At 41.4% G+C, this 24,869-nt stretch overlaps 1 protein-coding gene across 1 annotated transcript in view; it reads right to left on the bottom strand.

Annotated features, from left to right (window-relative positions):
- The window catches only part of grin2aa (glutamate receptor, ionotropic, N-methyl D-aspartate 2A, a), a 250,249-nt gene that overhangs the window by 108,983 nt on the left and 116,397 nt on the right, over positions 1–24,869 (bottom strand). The window contains exon 5 of the mRNA XM_048609677.1: positions 12,355–12,469. Coding sequence (XP_048465634.1) covers positions 12,355–12,469 — 115 coding nt within the window. The remainder of the gene's footprint in view (positions 1–12,354; positions 12,470–24,869) is intronic.

The raw sequence follows: 24,869 nt of genomic DNA, 5'->3' as shown, positions 1-24,869 counted from the left end.
AGGCTGTAGAGAGACATGGGCCAAATACTGGTAAATGGGACTAGGTTAATTTAGGATACCTAGTCAGCATGGCGAGTTGGACCAAAGGGTCTGTTTCTGTGCTGTATATCTCTATGACTCTATGAATGTATAACATCATGCAACCATCAATGATTATTAGAATTCTGCCTGACGATTAATGCAATTTTATCTTTCTGACAGCTATTCAGTCTGGCAATATCTACTTCCTTTCAAGTGAGAGATTGAATGTTATAGGGAATGTGCAAAAGAATCAACAGTATTGTCCTTGTGCAATAGAAAACGTTACTTTAAAGATGCTGGGAATTGAGACTGTCCAAACTCATTAATAACATACGTTCCTCGTAGCTGTGAGGAGATTACCATCTCGTTATCCTGTGCCAACTCTTATACTGAGTTAGTCATTTCACAACGAGATCCATTAGATAGCTTCATTCAACTTAGTCAGGAATGCAACAGTTTACTGGCAATATGGATAAAGCTGCCTTTCAGCTTTAAATTTGTATTTGTTTAAGCAATTTTTCTGAAATTCAAATCCTTACAATCTTCTCAGAGATGTTCAACCATTGAAGATAGCCACCTCAACACTTAAACAGCTGACAAAGAATTGAAATCATGAAACATGTGCTGAGCATTCGAATGTTAAGATACAAAGATACCACCTCAGATCCTTAGATTGAAGCAATCAAGAATGCCATTGAAATGAATGGGGGCAACAAAAAAGACTTTTTAAAAGAGAAAGTGCTATCTTATTTGTGTTGAGGATGTGCTTTAAGTAAAAGGAACCATTGGCATTTTTCTGTGGCCCGTAATATTGAGAAAAAGTTGATGAATGAGTTATGGCACAGTTTTGACGTATGCTAGGAACAGCAGGTGTGCGACAGATTCACAAAATACAGAGAGAAGGCAATGTTCCCATTTCCTATTTGGTTTTAATTCCACAGCCAGCGGCATTTTGTGAGTTACCAAAGTCATGCCTTAACCTCATTAAAATCCCAGATTGATGGAGAAATGCTTAACCCGGCTAGACAGAGTTATAGTCATACAGCATGGAAACAGACACTTCAGTCCAACTAATCCACACTGACCATGGTCCCAAACTAAACTAATCTCACCTGCCTGCGTTTGGCCCATATCCCTCCAAACATTTCCTATTCATGTACTTATCCAAATGTCTTTTAAAAGTTCTAAGTGTACCTGCATTCACCACTTTCTCTGGCAGCTCATTCGAACACTAATCACTCTCTGTGTAAAAAAGATGCCCCCGTGTCCCTTTTAAATCTTTCTCCTCTCACTTTAAAAATGTGCCTCCTAGTTTTAAACTCGCGCCCCCCCCCCCCACCCTTTGGGAAAAGATCTTCGCTATTCACCCTGTCAATGCCGCTCAAGATTCTATAAACCTCTAGAAGGTCACCCCTCAACCTCCTACGCTCCAGTGAAAAAAGGTCCCAGCCTATCCAGTCTCTCCTTATAACTCAAACCCTCCATTCCCAGCAACATCCTGGTAAATCCTGGTAAATCTTTTCGGAATCCTATCGAGCTTGATAATATCTTTCCTATAACAGAACTGCGCACTCCAGAAAAGGCCTCACCAATGTCCTGTACAACCTCAACATGGCATCCCAACTCTTACACTCAAATGTCTGAGCATTGAAGGCAAGCTAAATGCCTTCTTAACCATCCTACCTACCTGTGACGCAAATTCCAAAGAATTATGTACCCCTACATTTCTCTGTCCTACAACACTACCCAGGGCCCTACCATTTATTGTATAAGTTCTGCCCTTGTTTGTTTTACCAAAATGCAATACTTTGCATTTATCCAAACTAAACTCCATCTACCTATTCTCAGCCCATTGACCCAATTCCAATATAACCAATTTTGGTGTCATCGCAAACTTACTAACCATACCTCCTGTATTCTTGTCCACATCTTTCATATAAATGACAAACGAATGTGGACCCAGTAACAATCCCTGCAGAACAATACAGGTCAAAGGCCACTTGCCCGAAAAACAACCCTCCACCACCATTCTCTGTCTCCTACCATAAAGCCAAGTTTGTATACAATTGGCAAACTCACCCTGAATCCCATGTGATCTAACTTTACTAACTAGTTTACCATGCAGAACCTTATCAAAGGCTTTAATAAAGTCGAAGTAAACAACATCTACTGCTCTGCCTTCATCAATCTTCTTGGTTACTTTTTCAGGAAAAAAACTCAATCAAGTTTGTGAGACATGATTTCCCTCACACAATACCATGCTGGCTAAACCTTATCAGTCCTTGTCTCTCCAAATGCATGTCAATCCTAGTGATTAGAATCACCTTCAACAACCTACCCACCACTGATGTCAAACTCACAGGTCGACAGTTCCCAGACTTCTTCCTACAGCCTTTCTTTAATAAAGGCACAACACAAGCCTCCCTCCAGTCCTCTGGCACCTCATCTGTTGTTATAGGTGATAGAAATATTTCTTCTAGGGGCCCCACAATTTCCTCCCTAACTTCACACAACTTCCTGGGAAACACTAGACCAGGTCCCACAGACTTATTCAGCTTTATGCTTTTTAAGACCTCCAGTTCTTCCTCTTTTGTAATGTGAACTGTTGGCAACACACCAATACATATTTCCCTGAGTTCTCTCGCCTCCATTTACTTCTCTACAGTAAAGGCTGCTGGAAAATATTCATTTAATATCTCTCCCATCTCCTGAGGTTCAACAAAAAGGCGACCTACAGCTTTCTTTCCTTTTGGCTCTATTTTGTGATTTGTGTGAATACAGTTAGTTCCTTGAGTTGAAGTGGAACAAGATGAAGGAAGGGAACCAGTAACATCAGCAGGTATCAGATGATGTAGCACAGGATGCTGCAAATGACAAAGGACAGTTTGCTAAGGCTTGCTCCAATTCTGCAGGTAGTCAGTAGCAGAGCATTGACTGCAGAGGCCCTACAGCCAAATTCCTACATAGAGACAGTGCTGCCATGGTTGGCATGCTTGCTGCTGTCCTCAACTGAAACATTTCTCTGTAACAATCCTCATTTAGAAAGCACCACTTAACCTGCAACATGTCTCTCTTCCCAATGAATAGTGCAATATAGCTATTCAGTATCACTGGTCTGCGGCACTTTTCAAGCTGCTGTGTATCATAAAAGGCAACAGATGACCTAATAACAGAAGAAGTTAGCAGGTTTGTGGTAAAATGTGAAGCTTTCAGAAAGCTGATGGCACAGCTAAATGAAATGAGAAACAACAACAGAAATTGCTGGGAAAACCCAGAGGTCTGGCAGCAAATGTGGAAAGAAAGCAGAGTTAACATTTAATGTCCAGTGACACTTTTTCAGAACAGGTTTAAAAATCCTTTTTGTTTCGGTTTATTAGCATAGATAAATGTTCAATTTTCCATTGAATATCAAGCAACTTGGCTATGTGCTCTACTTTCCTTTGTTGGCTATGTTTATACACATGACAAGAAACAATAGGGTTATGTAGAGAATTGCTCAAGCAGCAAATGAGGAATTGGTTCACAAGCAACATTATGTGGCAAGGCATCTTGGGCCACCTACCTCAGGTGCAGCCCTAACTTGTCAGGTTATACAACAGTGTCTGTTGTCTCTGCATTGAACCAGGCATGATGCACTTCACTCCTTTCTTCGCATGGAAATACAAATTAGTTTCAAGCCTTCTTTAGGTAACAACTTTCCATCACATTGGAACTGCCATCAAACAACAACTTAGTGGCTCTTTCCACAGACTTACAGTATCACTTTTTGGCGCTCTTGTGGCACAGTGGTACTGTCCCTAACTCTGGGTCAGCAGGTCCAGGTTTAAGTCCACCTGCTCCAGAGGTGTGTTAAAACAGATCTGAATAGTTCAATTAGAAAATATCTACATTACCATTTCCTGTGAGTAGCAAGGCTATGATTGTTAATGTAAACTACATACACCTATAAAAGCTCACAAATAAAAGCAAGATGCTGCTGATGCTGGAAATGTAAAGCAAGCACAGAGAATGCTGGAGAATCTCAGACTCTGCCTGAGCTTCCAAAGAAGTTACGTTGGACTCGAGATGTCAATTCTGTCCCTCTCTCTGTAGATGCAGCCAGATCTGCTGAGTTTCTCCAGCATTCTGTGTTGGTGTCATATCTAAGCAATTTGCCAAAAGAGAAAGAATCTATGGCCTAAATGTTTGGGTTCTCTTACCCTCTACTCTTCAAGATAAACTCAGAAGTGACGGAGAGAGAGGGGGGCAGAAATCCAGTTCTGGTGCCAGTAAACACCATTTAAAAGCTTGTGAACATCTTGTCAAGATGCATTTTAAACCTTTTAAAAGGGTAGTTTAGAAGTTAACCAGCTGAAAGAACATGGGTGAAGAGCGGGCAACATACTTTGGCTGACAAAGGGCATCACCCCAGTTTCAGGATGGTCAGTGGGGAGAAGGGGGACTGGATACTTGGAAGGGCTTCTGCTGGCTTTTCATGGAAGGAGAATAGACACACAGTACCCAGGCTTTGAATGGGGCCAACATCATCCCCTGGCATTGGTGAGCAAAGCTGCCAAGGACAATTTCCGGCTTCCAGTCGCCAGCTGCAATGGGGGCATGAGTGTCAGATTTTATGTGCACTGGCCATGAAGGGCAAAATCTCTCCCTTGAGGCTGGTTGAGATACTCAGTGGACCACATCTCCCACCCAGGTGCACCCTATTCCTGTAACCCTGCATTTCCCATGGCTAATCTACATAGCCTGCACATTTTTTTTTAATTTATTTATTCATGGGATGAGAGTGTCACTGGCCAGGCAACATTTATTGCCCATCCCTAAATGCCCAGAGGGTAGTTCAGAATCAACCACATTGCTGGAGTCACGTGCAGGCCAGACCAGGTAAGGATGGCAGATTCCTTCCCTAAAGGGCATTAGTGAACCAGATTGGTTTTTCCGACAATCAACATTGGATTCATGGTCATCATTAGACTGTTAATTCCAGATATTTATTGAATTCAAATTCTACCATCTGCCATGGGGAGATTTGAACCCAGGTCCCTAGAACATTACCAGGGTCTCTGGATTAACAGTCCAGCGATAATATCACTAGGCCATCACTTCACCTGTAATGCCTGGACACTATGCGCAATTTAGCATGACCAATTCACCTAGTCTGTATATCTTTGGACTGTGCAAGGAAACCAGAGCACCCGACAGAAATCCATGCAAACAATGTGCTTGGTCTTTGTGTCATGGTGCAATGGTAACAACCTCTCCCTCAATGTCGGCAAAACAAAAGAACTGATCATTGATTTTAGGAAGAAAGGAGGAAGACATGCCCCCATCTACATCAACTGAGCGGAGGTTGAGAGGGTTGAGAGCTTCAAGTTCCTTGGAGTGACAATAACCGACAACTTGTCCTGGACTTCCCACGTAGATGCAATGGTCAAGAAAGCACAATAATACCTCTCCTTCCTCAGGCTTAGGAAATTCGGCATGTCTACAAGGATCCTCGCTAACTTTTACCAATGCACCTCAGAAAGCATACAATCCAGATGCATACTGGCCTCATGCAGCAACTGCTCTGCCTAGCACTGTAAGAAACTACAGAAAGTTGTGTGCACACCCCAGACCATCGCGGAAGCCAACCTTCCATCCATGGACTCCATTTACACTTCTTCTTGTTGTGAAAAGGCTGCCGACATCATCAAAGTCCCCTCCCACCCTGGTAATGCTCTCACACAACATCTTCTGTCAGGCAGAAGATACAGAAGTTTGAACACATGCACCAGCAGGTTCGAGAACAGCTTCTTCTCTGCCATTACTAGACTGCTGAATCAACCTCTCTAACTTCAAACAGTGTTTACCTTATGACCCGTATGTTCTTGTTTGCTATGATCTGCCTGAACAGCTTGCAAAACAAAGTTTTTCACTGTACTTAGGTACATGTGACTACAATAAATCAAATCAAAATCAAGCTCCACACAGACAGTTGGCAAGGCTGGAATCGAACCCAGGATCCTGGCACTGCGAGGCAACACCATGGTACCATTCAGATTTCTTGCAACTCTTTTGCTAAGGACATGAATATTTATTGTGAGTTAACACTCATTGTTACTATGTGTATGCAATCTATAGAAATTCTGGTCAAATTGCAGGTAAATAAAATGAGAACTCCATCATTATTTTTAAAGGTATAAATCGATTTAGATCTTACACTCAGGGCTGAGTCTAATGTAATAATAAGTTCCACAAACAGCAATGGTGCTTTTTTTAAAGTAACATCTCATCCTGTCTGCAGACAATATGACATTAATCTTAAGACTTACTTACATTTTAAATTTCTGTTCAGAAAGGCTTCACATACTTTCAAAAACATGAAGAATAGTTGTTTTTTTTAATGAATAATCATTTCTACCTTTCTAATGGCTAATAATTCTCCTCCACCTGAACCAAGTCAGCTCATTTGTCATAGAACTGTAGAATCCCTACAATGCGGAAAGAGGCTATTTGGCCCATCGTTTCTACACTGACCCACCAAACAGCATCCCACCCAGACCCAGCTCCCCCACCCTATTCCTTGTGACCCTACATTTACCACAGCTAATCCACCTAACTTGCACATTCGTGGACACTATAAAGCAGTTTAGTATGACCGATCCAACTAACCTGCACATCTTTGAACTGTGGTACACTGGAAGAAAAACCGAACACACTGGATGTATACAGCAAAATCTAAAAATACTATGCAAGTGGAATGGATTTCAAACCAATACTAATTATACATGGTTTGGCATGGAAACCTATTCAGAATAATTCTGATTAAATGTTTCTACTGAAAAATGGTAACCACACTTCACTCCTTTCAGCTGCTGAAGGACTTGTAAATAAAAGCTGCATGAGAAGTGTAAAGGGAAGCATTTCAGAAGGAAAAGCAAAAAGAGGAAATGAAAACTAAATGATACTATTTTCAAAGTGGCTGGAACAGCAGAGGGACCAGTGAAGTCATACACAGAAATCTGCACGGGTATGCAGGACGCATGAATAAAAAGGCATTTAGGATCCTTCGCTTTATTAATAGAGACACAAAGTACAAAAGCAGGGAAGGTACATCAAACTGTTATGAATCAGTGATTAGGCTTCGGGGGTAGTATTGCTTCCCATCTAGTCACCACATTTTATGAGGTAATTAGGGAAGCTGAAATCATCCTTCTTTGAGACGAAAAACATTAAAATGTAATTGAGTTCAAAATTAAGAGAGGCATTGATGGAATAAACAGGCAAAAACCTTCAGCGAGAGAATAAGTAATCTGAGGGAGCAAGCTAAGGTAATTGGCAAAACAGCCAGAAGGAAAACAATTATTTTATTACTCAGTGAAGATGTTAAGCACTGCCTAAAAGGATGATGGAAGGAGATTCAACGGTAACTTTCAAAAGGGAGTTGGATAAATACTTGATGAAGAAAAGGTCAAAAATCACACGACACCACGTTATAGTCCAACAGGTTTATTTGAAGTCACAAGCTTTCGGAGTCTCGCTCCTTCTTCAAAGGTCTTCAAATAAACCTGTTGGACTATAACCTGGTGTTGTGTGATTTTTGACTTTGTCTATCCCAGTCCAACATCAGCACATTCCACATCATGATGAAGAAAAAAAACAGCAAGAGATAGAGAAAAAGCAGGAAAGTGGAATTAATTAAATACTTCTTTCAAAGAGACCAGCATAGTTATGATGGACTGAATGGTTTTACTCTAAGCTATATGATTTAATGACTAACTGCATATTTCCAGCATTTTCTGTTTCTAGTTCAGATTTTAAGCATTTGTGGTTTGTTTTTGTTTTGATTCAGATTTTTTGTTGCAATGATTTACGTTCCATGGGATGAAATATGAACATGTCATGAACTGCAATGTAAGTACTTAATGAAATCACAACAATTACTCTATCTTTAGTGCTTCACAGATTTGTAAACAAAAATTAATACAAAAATAAATTATGTTTTATGCTTATATTTATTTTTTTCTGACAAAAGTGGATTTAAAAGAAAGGATACTGACTTGGGAATGATAAAATATTCTTTATGCTCCCATAGCCATTGTAAACCATTGGGTCATGGTTACTCATGCAATATAAAGGATTCCCTTGAAGATCATAAATTTAACAAGGCCTCACATTTGTGTTGAAGCTGTAACTCCCTTAGACCTCTCACCAGATCCTTCTGGTTCAGTGCCTCAATTGGTATTGCAGATCTCCCCCAAGTTCCTGTATAATTCTTTCTCATGTTCTGCCTTACTCTGTCTGTTCCTCTGGAAAAATCTGATGCTTGGGAAGAACCCAATATCTGTCACTACAGACAAACGAAGTGGTTTGACAGATACATTATCAAATTCTAATAATTTGCCTCCAGATCCTACGATAAGGTCTTTCAGCTCAGACTTAGAGATGCAGGGCCTTGGTATAATCTTTCGACTTCTTTCGTCCTGTATAACTACATTGCGGGGCTCCTACTATTAAACACAGCATCAGCGGAATGTAATCCTGGATCAAGTTCAGGAAGGGGGAGCAAACTTTTGATTTGAGCTTAATACCAACTTGCATTTCGATAACATCTTTAGAGTGGTAGCATAGCCCAAAACACGTCACAGAACAATTATCAAATAAAATTCAGTACTGAGTCACAGAGTAAGGTATCAGGGCAGATGACTGACTATGTCAAAGAGTGATGTGGAGGTCCTGGTGTTGGACTGGAGTGGACGAGGTCAAAAGTCACATGTCACCAGGTTGTAGTCCAACAGGTTTATTTGAAATCGCAAGCTTTCGGAGCGCTGCTCCTTCATCAGGTGAAGTGATCTGTTGGCTATGTTGAGTGATATGTTGCAATTGTTCATCTTCCAACATAACTAATCTCGTTCTGCCAGACCTTTAATTTTACATTAAGCTATTCGTTGTAAGAAAAGTTAGGTGGTTGTTTTTGACCAGAGCGACACGATGGATGGAAGGGCCTTTATCTGTGCTGTTGATCTTTAAGGCTCTATTGTGTTTTTGCAGTGCATCTTACAATGAGAAACCTCACAGCAGCTATCTCTCTTTCTGGGCCCATTTTGTTTTTGAATGAAAGGACGTTAATTCCGCAAAACATTGGCATCATCATTCCAATGGCAGCACAGAAGGAAGCCTTTTCACCCATTGTAAACACAGCCCACACTGACCACATCCTCAATTTCCACAGCAATCATCCTAACGTCCACAAACAAAGCCGTGTTAGGACACTATTCAAACAGGCCACAACCCATTGCAACACACCTGAACTTCGCAAGAAGGAAGAAAAGCACCCATGCAAGGTCTTCGCTATCAATGGATACCCCACCAACTTCATCCGCAGGTGCCTACTAGATAGACAACACCAAGGGACACGATACACTCCAATACATCGGCCACGCTACTGTATGTCAAGAACATATCGGAGCTGACAACGAGACTCCTACAACCACTAGGAACCAGGATAGCACACAAACCCACAGCCACACTACAACAAACACTCACAATGACCAAATACCCCATATCTATGACATGCAGAACCAATGTAGTGTAGAAAATACCATGAAAGGACTGCCAAAACATTACATCAGCCAGACAGGAAGCAGCCTAGCCATCAGGATACACGAACACCAGCTAGCAGCAAAATGACATGACAAACTTTTCCTCATTTCAGTGGACTCAGACAATGAAGGCCATCAATTTAACTGGGACGACGTGACCATCCTAGCTCAAGCCAACCACAGACATGCACAGGAATTCCTAGAGGCCTGGTCCTCCACCCATAATGCAATCAATAAACATGTGGAATTAGACCCCATATACAAACCCTTGCAAAAAAGAACCAGAAATGACACAAAACATCTCAACAGACCAGATCATATAAATACTAAGCAGAGTAGAACAACATTGCTTCAATTGAGGCTGCACTGATGATGTTACCTAGCATGGTGAAGAAATGCCTGAACTATAACCAATACTATACTATAACCAATACTATAACTATAACCAATGAGCAAGTCAACAACATCACTCACAACCCGAGCTGCAATTTTCGCAAGAACCTTAAGCATAGTGCCTTTTCTTAAGAAAAATTCTGCATTCTTGATTAAAGTACATAAGTAGATACATGTCTGAAGATTGGCTGTGTTTGTTTACAATGAACTTGAATCAGTGACATAAAGGTTGCCTGATGTAGGATACGTAGAAGCTACTTTTTTGACATGCAATTACCTTTACTTGAATAATCACAATGTTTCCTGAATGTAATAACTTGTGATAGAGGATATCCCCTGAGGCCTACATTACAACAAGGTTGTGTGAGTGGAATTCACTATGAAACCATGTGAAACGCTTAAAGGGATTTATTTCCCAGATTACATATGGGTTAGCCTCATGTATTCAGTGCAATGTAGTAGGAGGACTGCTCATAAGTCTTCAGTTTGATTACGGAATTGTGCCAGCAAAGACATGAAGAAAATTTACTTGTACACAACACGGCAAAGATGCATTGCTTCACTTTCTGGAGCACTTCGATCAACTACAAACATTACAAGATGAGAAACTAAGTGAAGCATTCAGGATAACAAATTGCAAGAAAGTTACATTTAAGAGTGACAAAATGTAAAATGTTGAGGCCACCAGGTAAGAACCAACCGTTATCCCTTAAAAATGAATAACAGTATCACACAGAATTGTAACTGTACTTACCATCAGAACATTTCGTAATTATCTATTTGAATAAAAGATTGTAGGGGTGAAACCATAATAAATTTGACAAATGCTCCGATTAGAAATGTTAAACTGGCTAAAGCACAATAATGTCATTGGGTTAAAATCCCAGAATGCCCTTTCTCATTGCACCAAATAGACTGCCATGATACAAGTAGGCATCTCACCATGACCTTCTCAAGGGCAACCAAAGATGGGTATTAAATGCTGGCTCAGCCCACATTCTGTGAATTAATTAAAACATATAAATACACACACACAAAAATAGGCCATTCAAATGGTTAGTTTCTGATTAAAGACCAAGACCTAACAACTATTTAGATGTGTTTCTATTTGCCAGGAGGTTGTCAAGTTGAATTATTTGTAATAATGGAATATTGCCACTCAATTGGAACAATGGGAACAGGGAGAGAAATAGAGATGCATTTCCCATCTAGTCCTGTTGTAAATCAACAATTCAGTATCATTAATCGTGGCTGTGGAGGTTTCCAATTCTCATTCTTGAACTTAACAATCCAGGTAAACGTGCAAGAAAGCATACACTTCAACACAATTAAATGATCATTAAAGTGACCCTGAGTCTCATGTTAAAAATAGAAACTCGGAAGGCTGTTTGTTCTCTGATCAGATAACTGGCTTTATCTAAACCCTGTTCCCCTGAAACAGGCACGAAAGAACAAAGAACAAAGAAAACTACAGCACAGGAACAGGCCCTTCGGCCCTCCGAGCCTGTGCCAATCCAGATCCTCTATCTCAACCTATCATCTATTTTCCAAGGATCTGTATCCCTCTGCTCCCTGCCCATTCATGTATCTGTCTAGATACATCTTAAATGACGCTATCGTGCCCGCCTCTACCACCTCCGCTGGCAACGCGTTCCAGGCATCCACCACCCTCTGCGTAAAGAACTTTCCACGCATATCTCCCTTAAACTTTTCCCCTCTCACCTTGAAATCGTGACCCCTAGTAATTGAGTCCCCCACTCTGGGAAAAAGCTTCTTGCTATCCACCCTGTCTATACCTCTCATGATTTTGTAGACCTCAATCAGGTCCCCCCTCAACCTCCGTCTTTCTAATGTAAATAATCCTAATCTACTCAACCTCTTTTCATAGCTAGCACCCTCCATTCCAGGCAACATCATGGTGAACCTCCTCTGCACTCTCTCCAAAGCATCCACATCCTTTTGGTAATGTGGCGACCAGAACTGTACGCAGTATTCCAAACGTGGTCGAACCAAAGTCCTGTACAACTGTAACATGACCTGCCAACTCTTATACTCAATACCCCGTCCGATGAATGAAAGCATGCTATATGCCTTCTCGACCACTCTATCGACCTGCGTTGCCACCTTCAGGGTACAATGGACCTGAACACCCAGATCTCTCTGTGCATCAATTTTCCCCAGGGCTTTTCCATTTACCATATAGTTCACTCTTGAATTGGATCTTCCAAAATGCATCACCTCGCATTTGCCTGGATTGAACTCCATCTGCCATTTCTCCACCCAACTCTCCAATCTATCTATATTCTGCTGCATTCTCCGATAGTCCCCTTCACTATCTGAAAGTTAGAAGTTCAAAACAAACCTTTTCCCAGGTGCGTTCCTTGTTTAGTACAATCACCACAAGCTTAGGGTTGGCCTGGTATCCATCTCGTGTGAAGGAGAGGTCTTTGCCATTCCAGGTGACATTCATCATAAACCTGAAAGAAATTAGTGGAAGGAATGAATGGAAAACAGCAAGTCTTAGCTGGTCCAGCTTGGAGCTTTGAATAATAAATTATGCTGCATTTTAAATGTATTTTATTGACCTTATTTTATATTTTTTCAATGCACGCTTTAAACATGAGTTTTTGTGAGTTTAAACATTAAACACTGGTGTTTTTTGAATGCTGCAGCAACATGGCTACAGGTAAATTGTGTGTTACTCTGCGCCATTTGAATTAATTTCTATTACTTCATCTAAGCTGTAGATAAAATATAATCAATTCATGGCAGTGCATCTCATTGATTTCGCAATCTTCATGGCTGGCAGTTAACTCTTGGCCACAAGCCTGATACAACTTCTAGGATCTTAAACCATGGATATTTAGCTAGCAAATGATGAACGTGTTTAAATACACATCTCACATAATGTCATCGATACTTGTAAGTGTGCAACATGTATACAGAGGTTACTAATATATTAATGGTTACAGTGTTTGACAGTTTTATCATGCATGTATTAAATATTTATGACAAAATGTTATTATTTTTATGGAACAACTTCATTTGTACTGCTAAAATATCATGGCTTTGTTAAGTATTAATCATTAGTGCATAACAAATGATCTGTAGCAGAGAGAAACTGAGTTAATGCTTTGAGTGCAGCATGGCTCTTCGTCAGAACTCTGAGGAAGTTTTCTGAAGAACTCTGAAGAAGAGTCATTTTGGATTTGAGACGTTAATTCTGTTTGTCATAGAAGCTATCAGACCTGCTGAGATTCTCCAGCATTTGAGGTTGTAGACATGCTCGCCGAGCCGGTGTGTTTGGTTGCAGACGTTTCGTCACCCTGCTAGGTGACATCATCAGTGCACCTCTGGTGAAGCATTGATGTCTTCCGCAACTGACCACAACAAGAAGACACAACACGGCCAGACACACTAGTCACCCTACCGTACATGAGAGACCTATCAGAGATGACCACAAGGCTACTCAGACCACTAGGTATCACGGTAGCCCACAAACTAACAACCACCCTGCTACGGTTACTGACAAATGTAAAGGATCCCATACCCACAACCAATAAACCTAACGTAATATACAAAGTACTATGCCAGGACGGTGAGAAACATTACACAGGCCAAAGTGGAAGAAAACTGACAATAAGAATACACGAACACCAGCTAGCCACCAAGAGACACGACCAATTCTCACTGGTCTCAATACACACGGACAAAGAAGGACATTAATTCAACTGGGACAACACATCTATAATAGCATGAGCCAAACAGAGACATGCCAGGGAATTCCTGGAGGCCTGGCATTCCAACCGGAACTCCATCAACAAACACATTGAACTGGACCCGATATATAAATCACGGAAAAAGAGAAGTGTAAGTGATACTAACCATCCCAGCAAACTGAGGCATATAAGTAACAAGTGGGACAGAACACCAACGCTTCACCGGAGGCGCACTGACGATGTTACCTAGCAGCGTGACGAAACATCAGCAATCAAACACACCGGCTTGGCGAGCAAGTCCACAACCTCATCCACAAACACACCGAGCTACAAATCTTCTCGAAAACTTTAAATTCCCAGCATTTGTTTCAGATTTCCACCGTGCGCAATATTTTGCTTTTATCTGCAGTATTTTGTCTCCAATGTTAAATCATTTAGATCATTCATTTTTACATTTCTACTCCTGGATCTTACAAAGTATTTGCAACGTGATTGATAAAAGTGTAAATACTTTAACAGGTCAGGCAGAATATGTGGTGAGAGAAAGTGAGTTAACGGGTGGAACTTCACTGTTTCTCTCCTGGTGTGTTCACAGGTAGGAAGGACATGTTATTGAATGAGCCTTAAAGCAATTGAGGGGTGGGAAAGCTCATGGTTGGACTTGCAACAACACTGCTCCTTAATTGAGTCTCTCAGTGATGTCATCTACTGTCACTGGCATTGGCCTATTGTGGGTCTATTGACTTGCAGTGTACAGGGCAGGTAAAATCCGCGGCTTGCTTGGAGGGGGTCCCCTGTTGGCGGGGGCCTTCGCTTGAAGGTATTCAGGAGGGCCAGCAGAGATTCAGCCCCTTTGTCCTTGCTACTGAGTACCCCTACCACCCCTCACCCTGTGACTCCCATGGTTGACCAGCACTCGTTACTTCATATAAGGTAGAGATGAGGAATTTCATTTAAGTTGGAGAGGAATTTCTTCTCTACGAGGGTTGTGAATCAGAACAATTCTTTACCGTAGAGGACGGTCGAGGCTGGGACAGACAGATTTTAATCAGGAGATGGAATCAAGAGGTATAGGGAAAAGGCAGGAAAGTGGAGTTGAGGATTAATAGATCAGCCATGATCTCATTGAATGGGGGAGCAAACTCGATGGGCTGAATAGCCTATTTCTGCTCCTACAACTATGGTTTTGAGCATCCAACCTGCATCCCCACCCAAATCCTCCACAGGATCTGTTTTAGATCAATTGAACCAATATGAGAAAAGTTAGAAATGTAACAAATTGTAAATATGTGAAAAGAAGAAGAGGGAGAGTCAGTGCAGGAAGGAACGTCTGTGACTGGGTGTTAAACAGGTCAGATTAGATGATAAAAGAGTGTAATGCACGACTAAAAGAGAGTGACAACTGGACATTAAAGAAACAAAGGTTTTCCACCATCCACAGTATTTGGCTTGTCTTTGGATATTGATTACCAAAACAAATACAAAAAAAGGAGTGCTTTTGTTTTAGAGTCCAAACTCATTATGACAAAGCCTCTAGAAAGGGCAAGTGGTTTACATCAGAGTTTAGGCTTGTTAACATTTACAGTAACAAACAATGTGGCTTCTGACTGCAAAAGTACGTTTCAGCATGAATTAGTTACAGGGGACAAAATTTTATCTAAAAATATCATTATGGCGGAAGAGCAATTTGATCATCAGAATACTCTTTGTTCGTACAATGAGAGATTTTATACATTTGTGGGAGCAGTCAATTTTCAACTCCTTTGGCTCCAGGGATTCTTTTTTTCGGAGACAAACATATCTCAGATTATTATATTGGATAGCTTTCATCGATTGGATTGTTCATTACATGTGAGACTTGAGTAATAATAGAAACTTCTGTTGCGTGTGCCCTTTGGCAAAATTAACAGGATATAAACAAAGGGCAAATGAAACATTATCACATTCTTTTTTGAGCAATGTAAGCAGTCATCGCACAGTTCCCTCAAGGAATCCAGATGGACCCCATCTACGATACTTTTCTTTTTCCTTTCAACAACATTACAAATGCTTCAGGAAGAAAGCTGAAAGAATGTATTGAAATGAATGCAGAACATGCATAGCCATATTAAAGGGTATCAAAGGGTCATACAGAAAACTAGACAAACCCCAAAACCACAGACAGATACATAACAGTAAGATTATTTCAGCACTAATGCCCTCTAGGGAAGGAAACCTGTCAACTGCATTCTGAAATGGCCTAGCAAACCACACTGTTCAGGCTCAACTAGGGATGGGCAATAAGTGCTGTATGGGCAATAAATACTGACACAGCAAGTGATGCCCACATCCCATAAATAAAAAGGTTATTGACATTGAATCTCCAGAGAAAAATGAATAAATGGTCTCCAGTGGCTGGTTGCACCTCTTTCCTGGGGTTTAAGGTTTTACCAAAGATCTGTAGCTCAGGTTGTGGGTGAGGTTGTTGACTTTCTTGCTGAGCTGGCTGGTTATCATTCAGACGTTTTGTCACCCTGCTAGGTGACATCATCAGTGAAGCCTCCAATGAAGCGATGTTGTTCTACACCGCTTGGAATTTATACCATCTGGACAGTTATGGTGAGTAGTATCATTTCTGGTTTTGTTCTGTATGGGTTGGTATATGGGGTCCAATGCTATATGTTTGTTGATTGCATTATGGGTTGAGAACCATGCCTTTAGGAATTCCCGCGCATGTCTGTGTTTGGCTTGGGCTACAATGGTTACATTGTCCCAGTTAAATTGATGGCCTTCACTGTCTGAGTGTACTGATATTAAGGAAAGTTCATCATATCATTTTGCTGCTAGCTGATGTTCATGCATTCTGATGGCTAGTTTCTTTCCTGTCTGTCCGATATAATGCTTGTGGCAGTCGTTGCATGGTATTTTGTAGACTACGTTGGTTCTGCATGTTGTGGGAATGGGTTCTTTAATCCTTGTGAGTGTTTGTCGTAGAGTGGCTGGGGGCTTGTGGGCCACCATGACTCCTCACAGTCAGAGGAGACTCATTGTCAGTTCTGATATATTCTTGATGTAGGGCAGTTTGGCCAGTGTGTTAGGGCGTACTGTGTCCTCCTGTTGTTGTCAATTTAGTAGGCATCTGTGTATGAAGTTGCAGAGACATCCGTGCATAGCGAAGATTTTGTATAAGTGCTCTTCCTCTTTCCTGCGTAGTTCTGGTGTGTTGCAGTGAGTGGTGGCCCATTTAAATAGTGTCCTAATACAGCTTTGTTTGTGGACGTTGGGTTGGTTGCTGTGGAAAACGAGGATTGGTCAGTGTGGGTTGCTTTCCTGTATACTGAGGTTTGGAACTCCCCGTTGGTCATATATTCAATTCTGACATGATTTTTGTTTTCTTCTTCTCATTATGAATGGAGCCACAGAGGACAAGAGTGGAGGCAGGACAGATGAAATGCAGACTTGATTTAAACTTTGCATGGCAACCACTATGGTTGTTGCTATGTGGGCTCACAGAAGATTTCCATAATGCCTGGCACTGGACTGGAGTATCAATGTGAAAACCAAATGCCTGGCAGAGGAGTAGGGCAGACCCTCAGTTCTCAGACAATAAACCTGAAATAATGCCAAAGGCCATGACGGGGAATTGAAAGAGGAGTTCCCCCATTTCAAGCAGAACAGGCTTAGCCTGAGATAGCAGCCTCTGAGACTGGCAGCAGGGCTGTCAATGGATCAAAATTCAAAATGCTAAAGTGAAAGTCTTATGCCACTACAGGCATCTCTAGGAAACCTCAGTTTCTAACAATCTCTGGGCATTTGAACTTCGAAAGGAGGCAACTGAGTGGCCGTCTTACAAGCATATTAATTAGGAATTTATATATTGTGGAGTAAATGGTGAAAGGTAACAGATCTGAAATATTAACTGTGTTTCTCTCCACAGATACTGTTAAGCCTTATGAATATTTATAGCATTTTCTATTCTGATTTATGGAAAGAATGTTTTTCTGGATCTGATATTTCTCGCTCAATAGAATCCTCAAATTTCCTTCCTTGAAACCTCTGCCCTTCCAAATTTTGGGTACCTCATTAGGATGGACACTTCAACCATTTTCCATTCCAGAAAGATAAACCAGTAAAACTTGGGAATGAGACACACTGGTCCATGTCATCTTGTACACTTCAAAATGGAGCTCCATTATGCCTATCATTTTGATTTCGAAGTGCTATTTTTTGTGTTAAACTGGTTTCCTCCTCTGCGATAGCAGTAAGTCCCAAATTTTCTTGAGTTTTGAAGGTGGGTGAATGCCCTGTCGCACCACATTTCCAGGGGTGAAGAACTACCCGAGTGATTTTTGGGTGCTTTTTTAATGTTTGTGTGCCTTTAAGTTGTCATCACATGCGACAGAGATATCAAAGATGATATAATGCATTAAGTGAGAGGGGGATGAACTGACTAAAATCTGCAGCAAAAATCTAGTAACTGTAGCAAGCCATTGGAACCCCACTGGATTATTTCCCTTTAAAAGTAGATTACTTCAGGGAAAGCCTGAAGAATAGAGGCAGGTTCTAATGTACCCCTGTGTACACATCATTTTCACAAGATCAGCACTCAGCTTTGTCTCCCTTTGTTCGATGAACTAACACTTCCCTGTTGTTTTTCCAGACGATGTACAATGCATCACTGCCTCATTTGAAAGCCCTCTTACCAGACTCGCAGTGTGCCTGATCCTTCAAAATCATGCTGCAACAGCAAATTGTGACGCCAATCTATTGCTGCCAAAAAGCTTTCATTGCAAGAAATTATAAGACATTTCCTATCTCTGTGGTACAGCAATGATGTGCGTATACCAGCTTGATCATAATATCAGTAGTAAAATGAAGGGACAATCAAAGACAAGCAGTTCCACATTAGGACCCTGGACCTTCACAGGACTCTCAAACTAGTTGCAGGCACTTGCTTACCATAGGATTGTACCATAAAAAGTGTGTGTATCAAAAGGTTTGGTGCTGAAGGGCACTCAGGTTGGCTGTTAAATGTCCACTGAGACTGATGAATTATGTAGCAGTTTGTAATTTAATTAGCAGGATGTTTATAGGTTCTGGCAGTTGCAAGAACAAAAGTCTGAGAGGAACTGAACAGTACATCAGACTTCCAAAAATACAAACTGTTCACTCCAGAATAGTTTAACCAGGCCAACAGCTAAACTGCCACACAACCACACACCAACAGAAACTTTTATTTATGGAGCAACCTTAAATGTTATAAGGTGTTTGACAAGAAGGTGATCAGATAAAATTTGAACAAAACCATAAAGAATTATTCTGATAGGTAATGAAATGTTTGGTCCAAATGATGGGTTTTAGGGAGCCATTAGAGGAAAGCAGAACAAGGCAAAGAGACAGAAGGGTTTAGGGAGATCCATAGTTTAAGAATAGACTGTTAAAAGCTTGACAGCCTGTGGAGGAGTAATAAAAATCAGAGATATGAAAGAGGCCTGAATTGCAGTGGTGTTGAGGTCTTTGAGGGTAACAGGACTGGAGGGAAGTTACAAAGGTAGGAATGGGTGATTCTTTGGCAGAAATAAGAACCAAAGCTCATAAAGCTTCTGAATCTGTTCCTTTAATACACATCTCCTGACTTGTCCCCTTTTCTGACTGACATGTGATACATTAGCAACAGGGAATGAAATATCACTGATTACACTCTGTGCCTCCCACATGGATAATTGCAAGATAAGGTTCCTTCTTTGGGAACCAGTTAAATACAAATTGTCATATTAATGATAATGGTCTAACAATCAACCACTTGTCAGGGATTGATTAACTCCATGATTTAGTTTACTAAAAGCAGTGAAACACATTTTCGTTATGAAGTAGACATTTCAGCAAACCAACTGATTTCATGTTTAATAAATTCAGAAAGTGCTGGAGAAACTCTTTACGTCTGGCAGCTTCTGTGGAAAAAGAAACATAGTTAATTTTTTGTGTCCAATGTGACTTCTTCAGAACTCAGTGGGACTGCAAAATTGAGTTTTTTTTAGCTGCAAACAGAGGGTGAAGCCGAGTGAGTTTAACAGATTATGAGAGTGCCCACAGCAAAAGACAAAGGTGGGGTGCTAATAGAGGTGATAGAGATGTAACAGGAGTTAAATGACAGATGTGAAAAGGAAAAAATGGAGCTGTTCTGCTGAGAGAAAAATCAGCAAGTCACAAACAAGGCAAGGCTGAGGAGGGTAGTGTGCAAACAATGGAGGTCAGAGGCCATGATCTGAAGTTGTGGAACTCCGCGTTGAGTCCAGGAGGCCATAAGGTGCCTAAGTGGAAAATGAAGTGTTGTTCTTCCAGCTTGCATTGAGCGTCTCATTTTCTTTTGCTGAATAAATAGATATGAAAGTATTTTACCCTGAAAGCGAAAACTAATATTTTCTGCTCAGAGCTGGCCTAAGGGTTTTTGGCGTCCGAGATGGGCTATGACTTTGGCATCTCCCCAGCTCCTCCTCCAGCTCCACATTCAATTTGGAGAGATAATTTACCCTTTATTTACTTGTTAAAGAAAAGTTTAATTTGGCGCCCTGAAATCCTGATGCCCCAGGCAGCTGCTTAGTTCACCAATATAATCCAGATGGCCTTGCTCCCGGAACATATTTGAATAGTCGAACTGCACTACAGTCTGAGATTTTGAATCAAATACGATCTGGCTGCAATTTTAGAGTGTGCATGTTCACAGATCTTTCTCTGAAGCATCTCTTTGAAGAATCATTGTCTCCCTCAAACAGAATAGTATAATTGCAAGCTTGATGCTTTTAAAATGGACAGTTTCAGCACCATCAGAAAGGCACATCTCTTCTCAGTAATCCCTTCTAATCTAAGCAAAATTGGAAATGCGCAGACCCAAGAAATTAAAGACCCCTAGACATCTTTGAAGATCATACTTGTATTGAGGAGTCAGCGAGAATTTATGTCCTCAATTTTACAGGGATCAGGATGCATGTTCATACTGTAATAAAGAGATGCTAATATGACATTTCTGATGGCTGAATACCAATTGTTCATTGTGTGTAGCATGAATTGATAAGTTTTCTTTTTCATTTTTGGGATGTGGGCATCGCTGGGCTGGTCAGTTTTTACTGCCAGTCCCCAGTTGCCCTTGAGAAGGTGGTGGTGAGCTGCCTTCTTGAACTGCTGCAGTCCTCCTGCTGTGGGTTGACCCACAATGCCATTAGGGAGTGAATTCAAGAATTTTGACCCAGGGACAGTGAAGGAATGACAATATATTTCCAAGTCAGGATGGTGAGTGGCTTGGAGGGGCACTTGAAGGGGTGGTGTTCCCATGTAATTGCTTCACTTGCCCTTCTGGATGGAAGTGGTCATGGGTTTGCAAGGTGCTGTCTGAGGATCTTTGGTGAATTTTTGTGATGTATTCACACACTACTGCTATTGAACGTTGGTGGCGGAGTGGATGCTTATGGATGTGGTGCTAATTAAGCGGGCTGCTTTGTCCTGGATAGTATCATGCTTCTTGAGTGTTGTTGCAGCTGCACTCATCCAGGCAAATTAGGAGTATTCCATCATGCTCCTGACTTATGCCTTGTAGATGGTGGACAGGCTTTGAGGTGTCAGGAGGTGAGTTACACGCTGCAATATTCCTAGCTTCTGGCCTGCTCTTATAGCCACTGTGTTTCTGTGGTGAGTCCAGTTGAGTTTCTGGCCAATGATATCCCCCAGGATGTGGATAGTGGGCGATTCAGTGATGGTAACACAATTGAATGTAAAGGAATGGTGGTTAGATTGTCTCTTATTGGTGATGGTCATAGCCTTGCATTGCGTGGCATGAATGTTACTTGCCACTTGTTAGCCCAAGGCTGGATATTGTCCAGGTCTTGCTGCATGTGAACGCGGACTGCTTCAGTATCTGAGGAGTCACAAATAATGCTGAACATTGTCCAATCATTAGCAAACATCCCCACTTCTGATCTTATGATGGAGGGAAGGTCATTGATGAAGCAGCTGAAGATGGTTGGGCCTGGGACACTACCCTGAGGAACTCCTGCAGAGATGTCCTGGAGCTGAGATGACTGACCTCCAACAATCATGACCATCTTCCTATGTGTCAGGTACAACCAGCAGAGAGTTTGTCCCCTGATTCCTATTGATTCCAGTTTTTGCGAGGGTTCCTTGATGCCACACTCAGTTGAATGCAGCCCTTGATGTAAAGGGCTGTCACTCTCACCTCACCTCTGGAATTCAGCTCTTTTGTCCACGTTTGTACCAAGGCTGTAATGAGGTCAGGAGCTGAGTGGCCCTGGCGGAACCTAATCTGGGCGTCACAGAGCAGGTTATCGCTGAGCAGGTGCTGCTTGATAGCACTGTTGATTACACCTTCCATCACATTACTAATGATCCAGAGTAGACTGATGGGGTGATAATTTGATGGAACAAAAACAGAAGTTACTGGAAAAGCTCAGCAGGTCTGGCAGCATCTATGATGAAAAAATCAGAGTTAACGTTTCAGGTCCGGGGACCCTTCTTCAGAACTGATGGTAGCTGGGAAAACGTCAGTTTATATGCAGAAAATAGGGAGGGGGATGGGGTAGGGAGTAAATGATAGGATAAAGGATAGACCCCAAACAGAGAAAAGAGCAGTTGGAAAGACAAAGAAGTTGATAACAATCTGGCTAGGAGGATGATTTGCTGTTAATGGGGACTGTTAGTGACTAACAATAGGTAGTGTGTAATGGCAGACTATGTGATAACAAGGCCTGGTGTGTGGGGTAGGGGGCTAGATCATGTGAGAGTTTAGGCCGTAAAATTATTGAACTCAATATTGAGTCCGGAGGGCTGCAGGGTCCCCAAATGGAAAATGAGGTGTTGTTCCTCCAACTTGCGCTGAGCTTCACTGGCACACTGCAGCAAGCCAGGGACAGAGATGTTGGCCAGGGAACAGGGTGTTGTGTTAAAGTGGCAGGCAACAGGTAGCTCAGCGTCTTTTTTGCAAACAGAACGTACAGCAAACCATATTATGAGCAGCGAATGCCCTCTGAATGGGAAATGGAAGTTAGTGAGCTCTTGGGGCCAACACTCCCTTTATAGCTGTTTGGCTACACATCCTAATTGCAGTACTGACTTTCGGTTTAGGAAGTCACTGCCGTGCATGGATATACCACTATGCTGCCATCACTGCTGGGTCTGTCTTGCAGGTGGGTCAGAACCTATCCATGGATGGTAATGGTGGTGTCTAGAACATTGTCTGTAAGGTATGATTCCATGAGTACATCTTTGTTGTATGAATGGACTTTGGAAGCCATGCAGCCTGAAAGAAAATTAGAGGGAATGCTGCTTGGGGCTTCTTTGCAGGATGTACTGTTCTGTAATCATGTTTGGCATTAAACTTCAAGAATTTTGCACCTGCAAATCTCAGATTTAGCTCTTCCAAAGTGGAAATTTAGTAAGGGTACCATTTCAAAACTGCATTGAGGCATCTCGGATCAAGACACACTCTCGAAGGCCCTTCTGTCCTCATGATTTATGCTATTGGGCTGCACCAGCTTGAGTGCTCCTGTACTCAATGATTTCACTTCACACCATCTTGTCTGGCTCAATCCTCGAATCATCTTAAATGAACACAGCACTTATGCGGTGAGTCAATAGACAGGCATGTATTCTTCTTCAAGTACAATGCTACAGCTCACTTAACACTGCCAATTTTGTCAAAATATTCTGCAAAGTATGATATTAAATCATGAATTGAAGTAGCAGGTGAAGTTTCTGAGTTTGATTTGTTTCTGATGCCTGACTGATTCCATGGATTGTGACTAGGATCAGGTCAGAGAATGCTTGTGCACCCACTATTGCTCGTCCAGCAGCGTCTAAAACTCAAAAGCCTCTATTGGCGTGGAAGAGATCATCAACTTATCCATTCCCCTCCCCCTCCCCCATTTCTGAAGAAGGGTCCAGACCCGAAATTTCAGCCTTCCTGCTCCTCTGATGCTGCCTGGCCTGCTGTGTTCATCCAGCTCCACACCTTGTTAACTCAGACTCCAGCATCGGCAGTTCCTACTATCTCACCAACTTATCCATTCTATTTGTTATTTCCACATCAGAAAAATCACTTAATAAGCCCTTTTCTTCACATCTACATGTGAATGGTTTGTGGATCCTGTAGGTTTCTGTCTAAATTAAATGAATTCTAATCAATGAATAGAGGCTTAATTTGACTCTGCATTCATCTTCCAATGTGGTACATATATTTTGATGATCTTTTAACATGAAAACATAGAAGATAGGAGCAGGATTAGGCCATTCAGGCCCTTGAGCCTGTTCCACCATTCAATATGATCATGGCTAATCATCGAGCTCAGTACCCGAATGCCTCCCCCTTATCCCTTGATCCCTTTATCTACTTCTTTCTTGAAAACATACAATGTTCTGGCCTCAACCACTTTCAGTGGTACTGAATCCCACAAGCTCACCACTCCTACGTTCCTCATCTCAGTCCTAAACTGTTACTCTTATCCTTAACAGGAACATCCTTCTGACATCTAATCTGCCTAGTCTTGTTAGAATTATGTAAATCTCTATGAGGTTCCCCCCCGCCTCATTCTTCTAAACTTCAATGAATACAATCCTAACCACCTCAATCTCCTGTTCATTTGTTATTGCTGATGTGTTAAGCTTTGTTCCCAATAGCTAAGCAGATCTCAATGGCTTGGTTTCCTGTATTGGAAACACCAAACTTAGAAACCATTGCTCTGAGCACAGTTTAAAATTTGAAATTTTGTTAGGACATCTGCTGTGTCCCAATCTAAACTACGGAATTCTATGAACATTCTGACAATAAGCATTTGACCTATCTTTGCTTGCTGTCAAACTTGACACACACCCTGTCTGGCAGAGTCACAACATTGTGCATACACAACACATGGATTCCTTAAAAGTGAACTCTTTCAGAGGTAAGGTACATGTGCAACGTAAGTAATAAAAAAAAAAGACTGAAAATTGAAATAACCTTTGGAATGGTTAGACACTTTGCAAAACACTTAAGACCATTTGAGGTAGGAGCAGAAGTAAGCCATTTATCTTGGTGAGGTTGTTCCACCATTCATTGAGATCACGCAGTAGGATTCAAGCCAAATTGAAATATGATCATGAACATGAAGAGGTTAAAACGGGATCCATAATAGCA

The sequence above is a fragment of the Rhincodon typus genome, chromosome 21 (assembly GCF_021869965.1).
Source record: "Rhincodon typus isolate 14 chromosome 21, sRhiTyp1.1, whole genome shotgun sequence".
NCBI classification, from domain to species: domain Eukaryota; kingdom Metazoa; phylum Chordata; class Chondrichthyes; order Orectolobiformes; family Rhincodontidae; genus Rhincodon; species Rhincodon typus.
The sequence above is the reverse complement of the archived record's forward strand: the minus strand, read 5'-3'. Positions and strand labels throughout refer to the sequence as shown.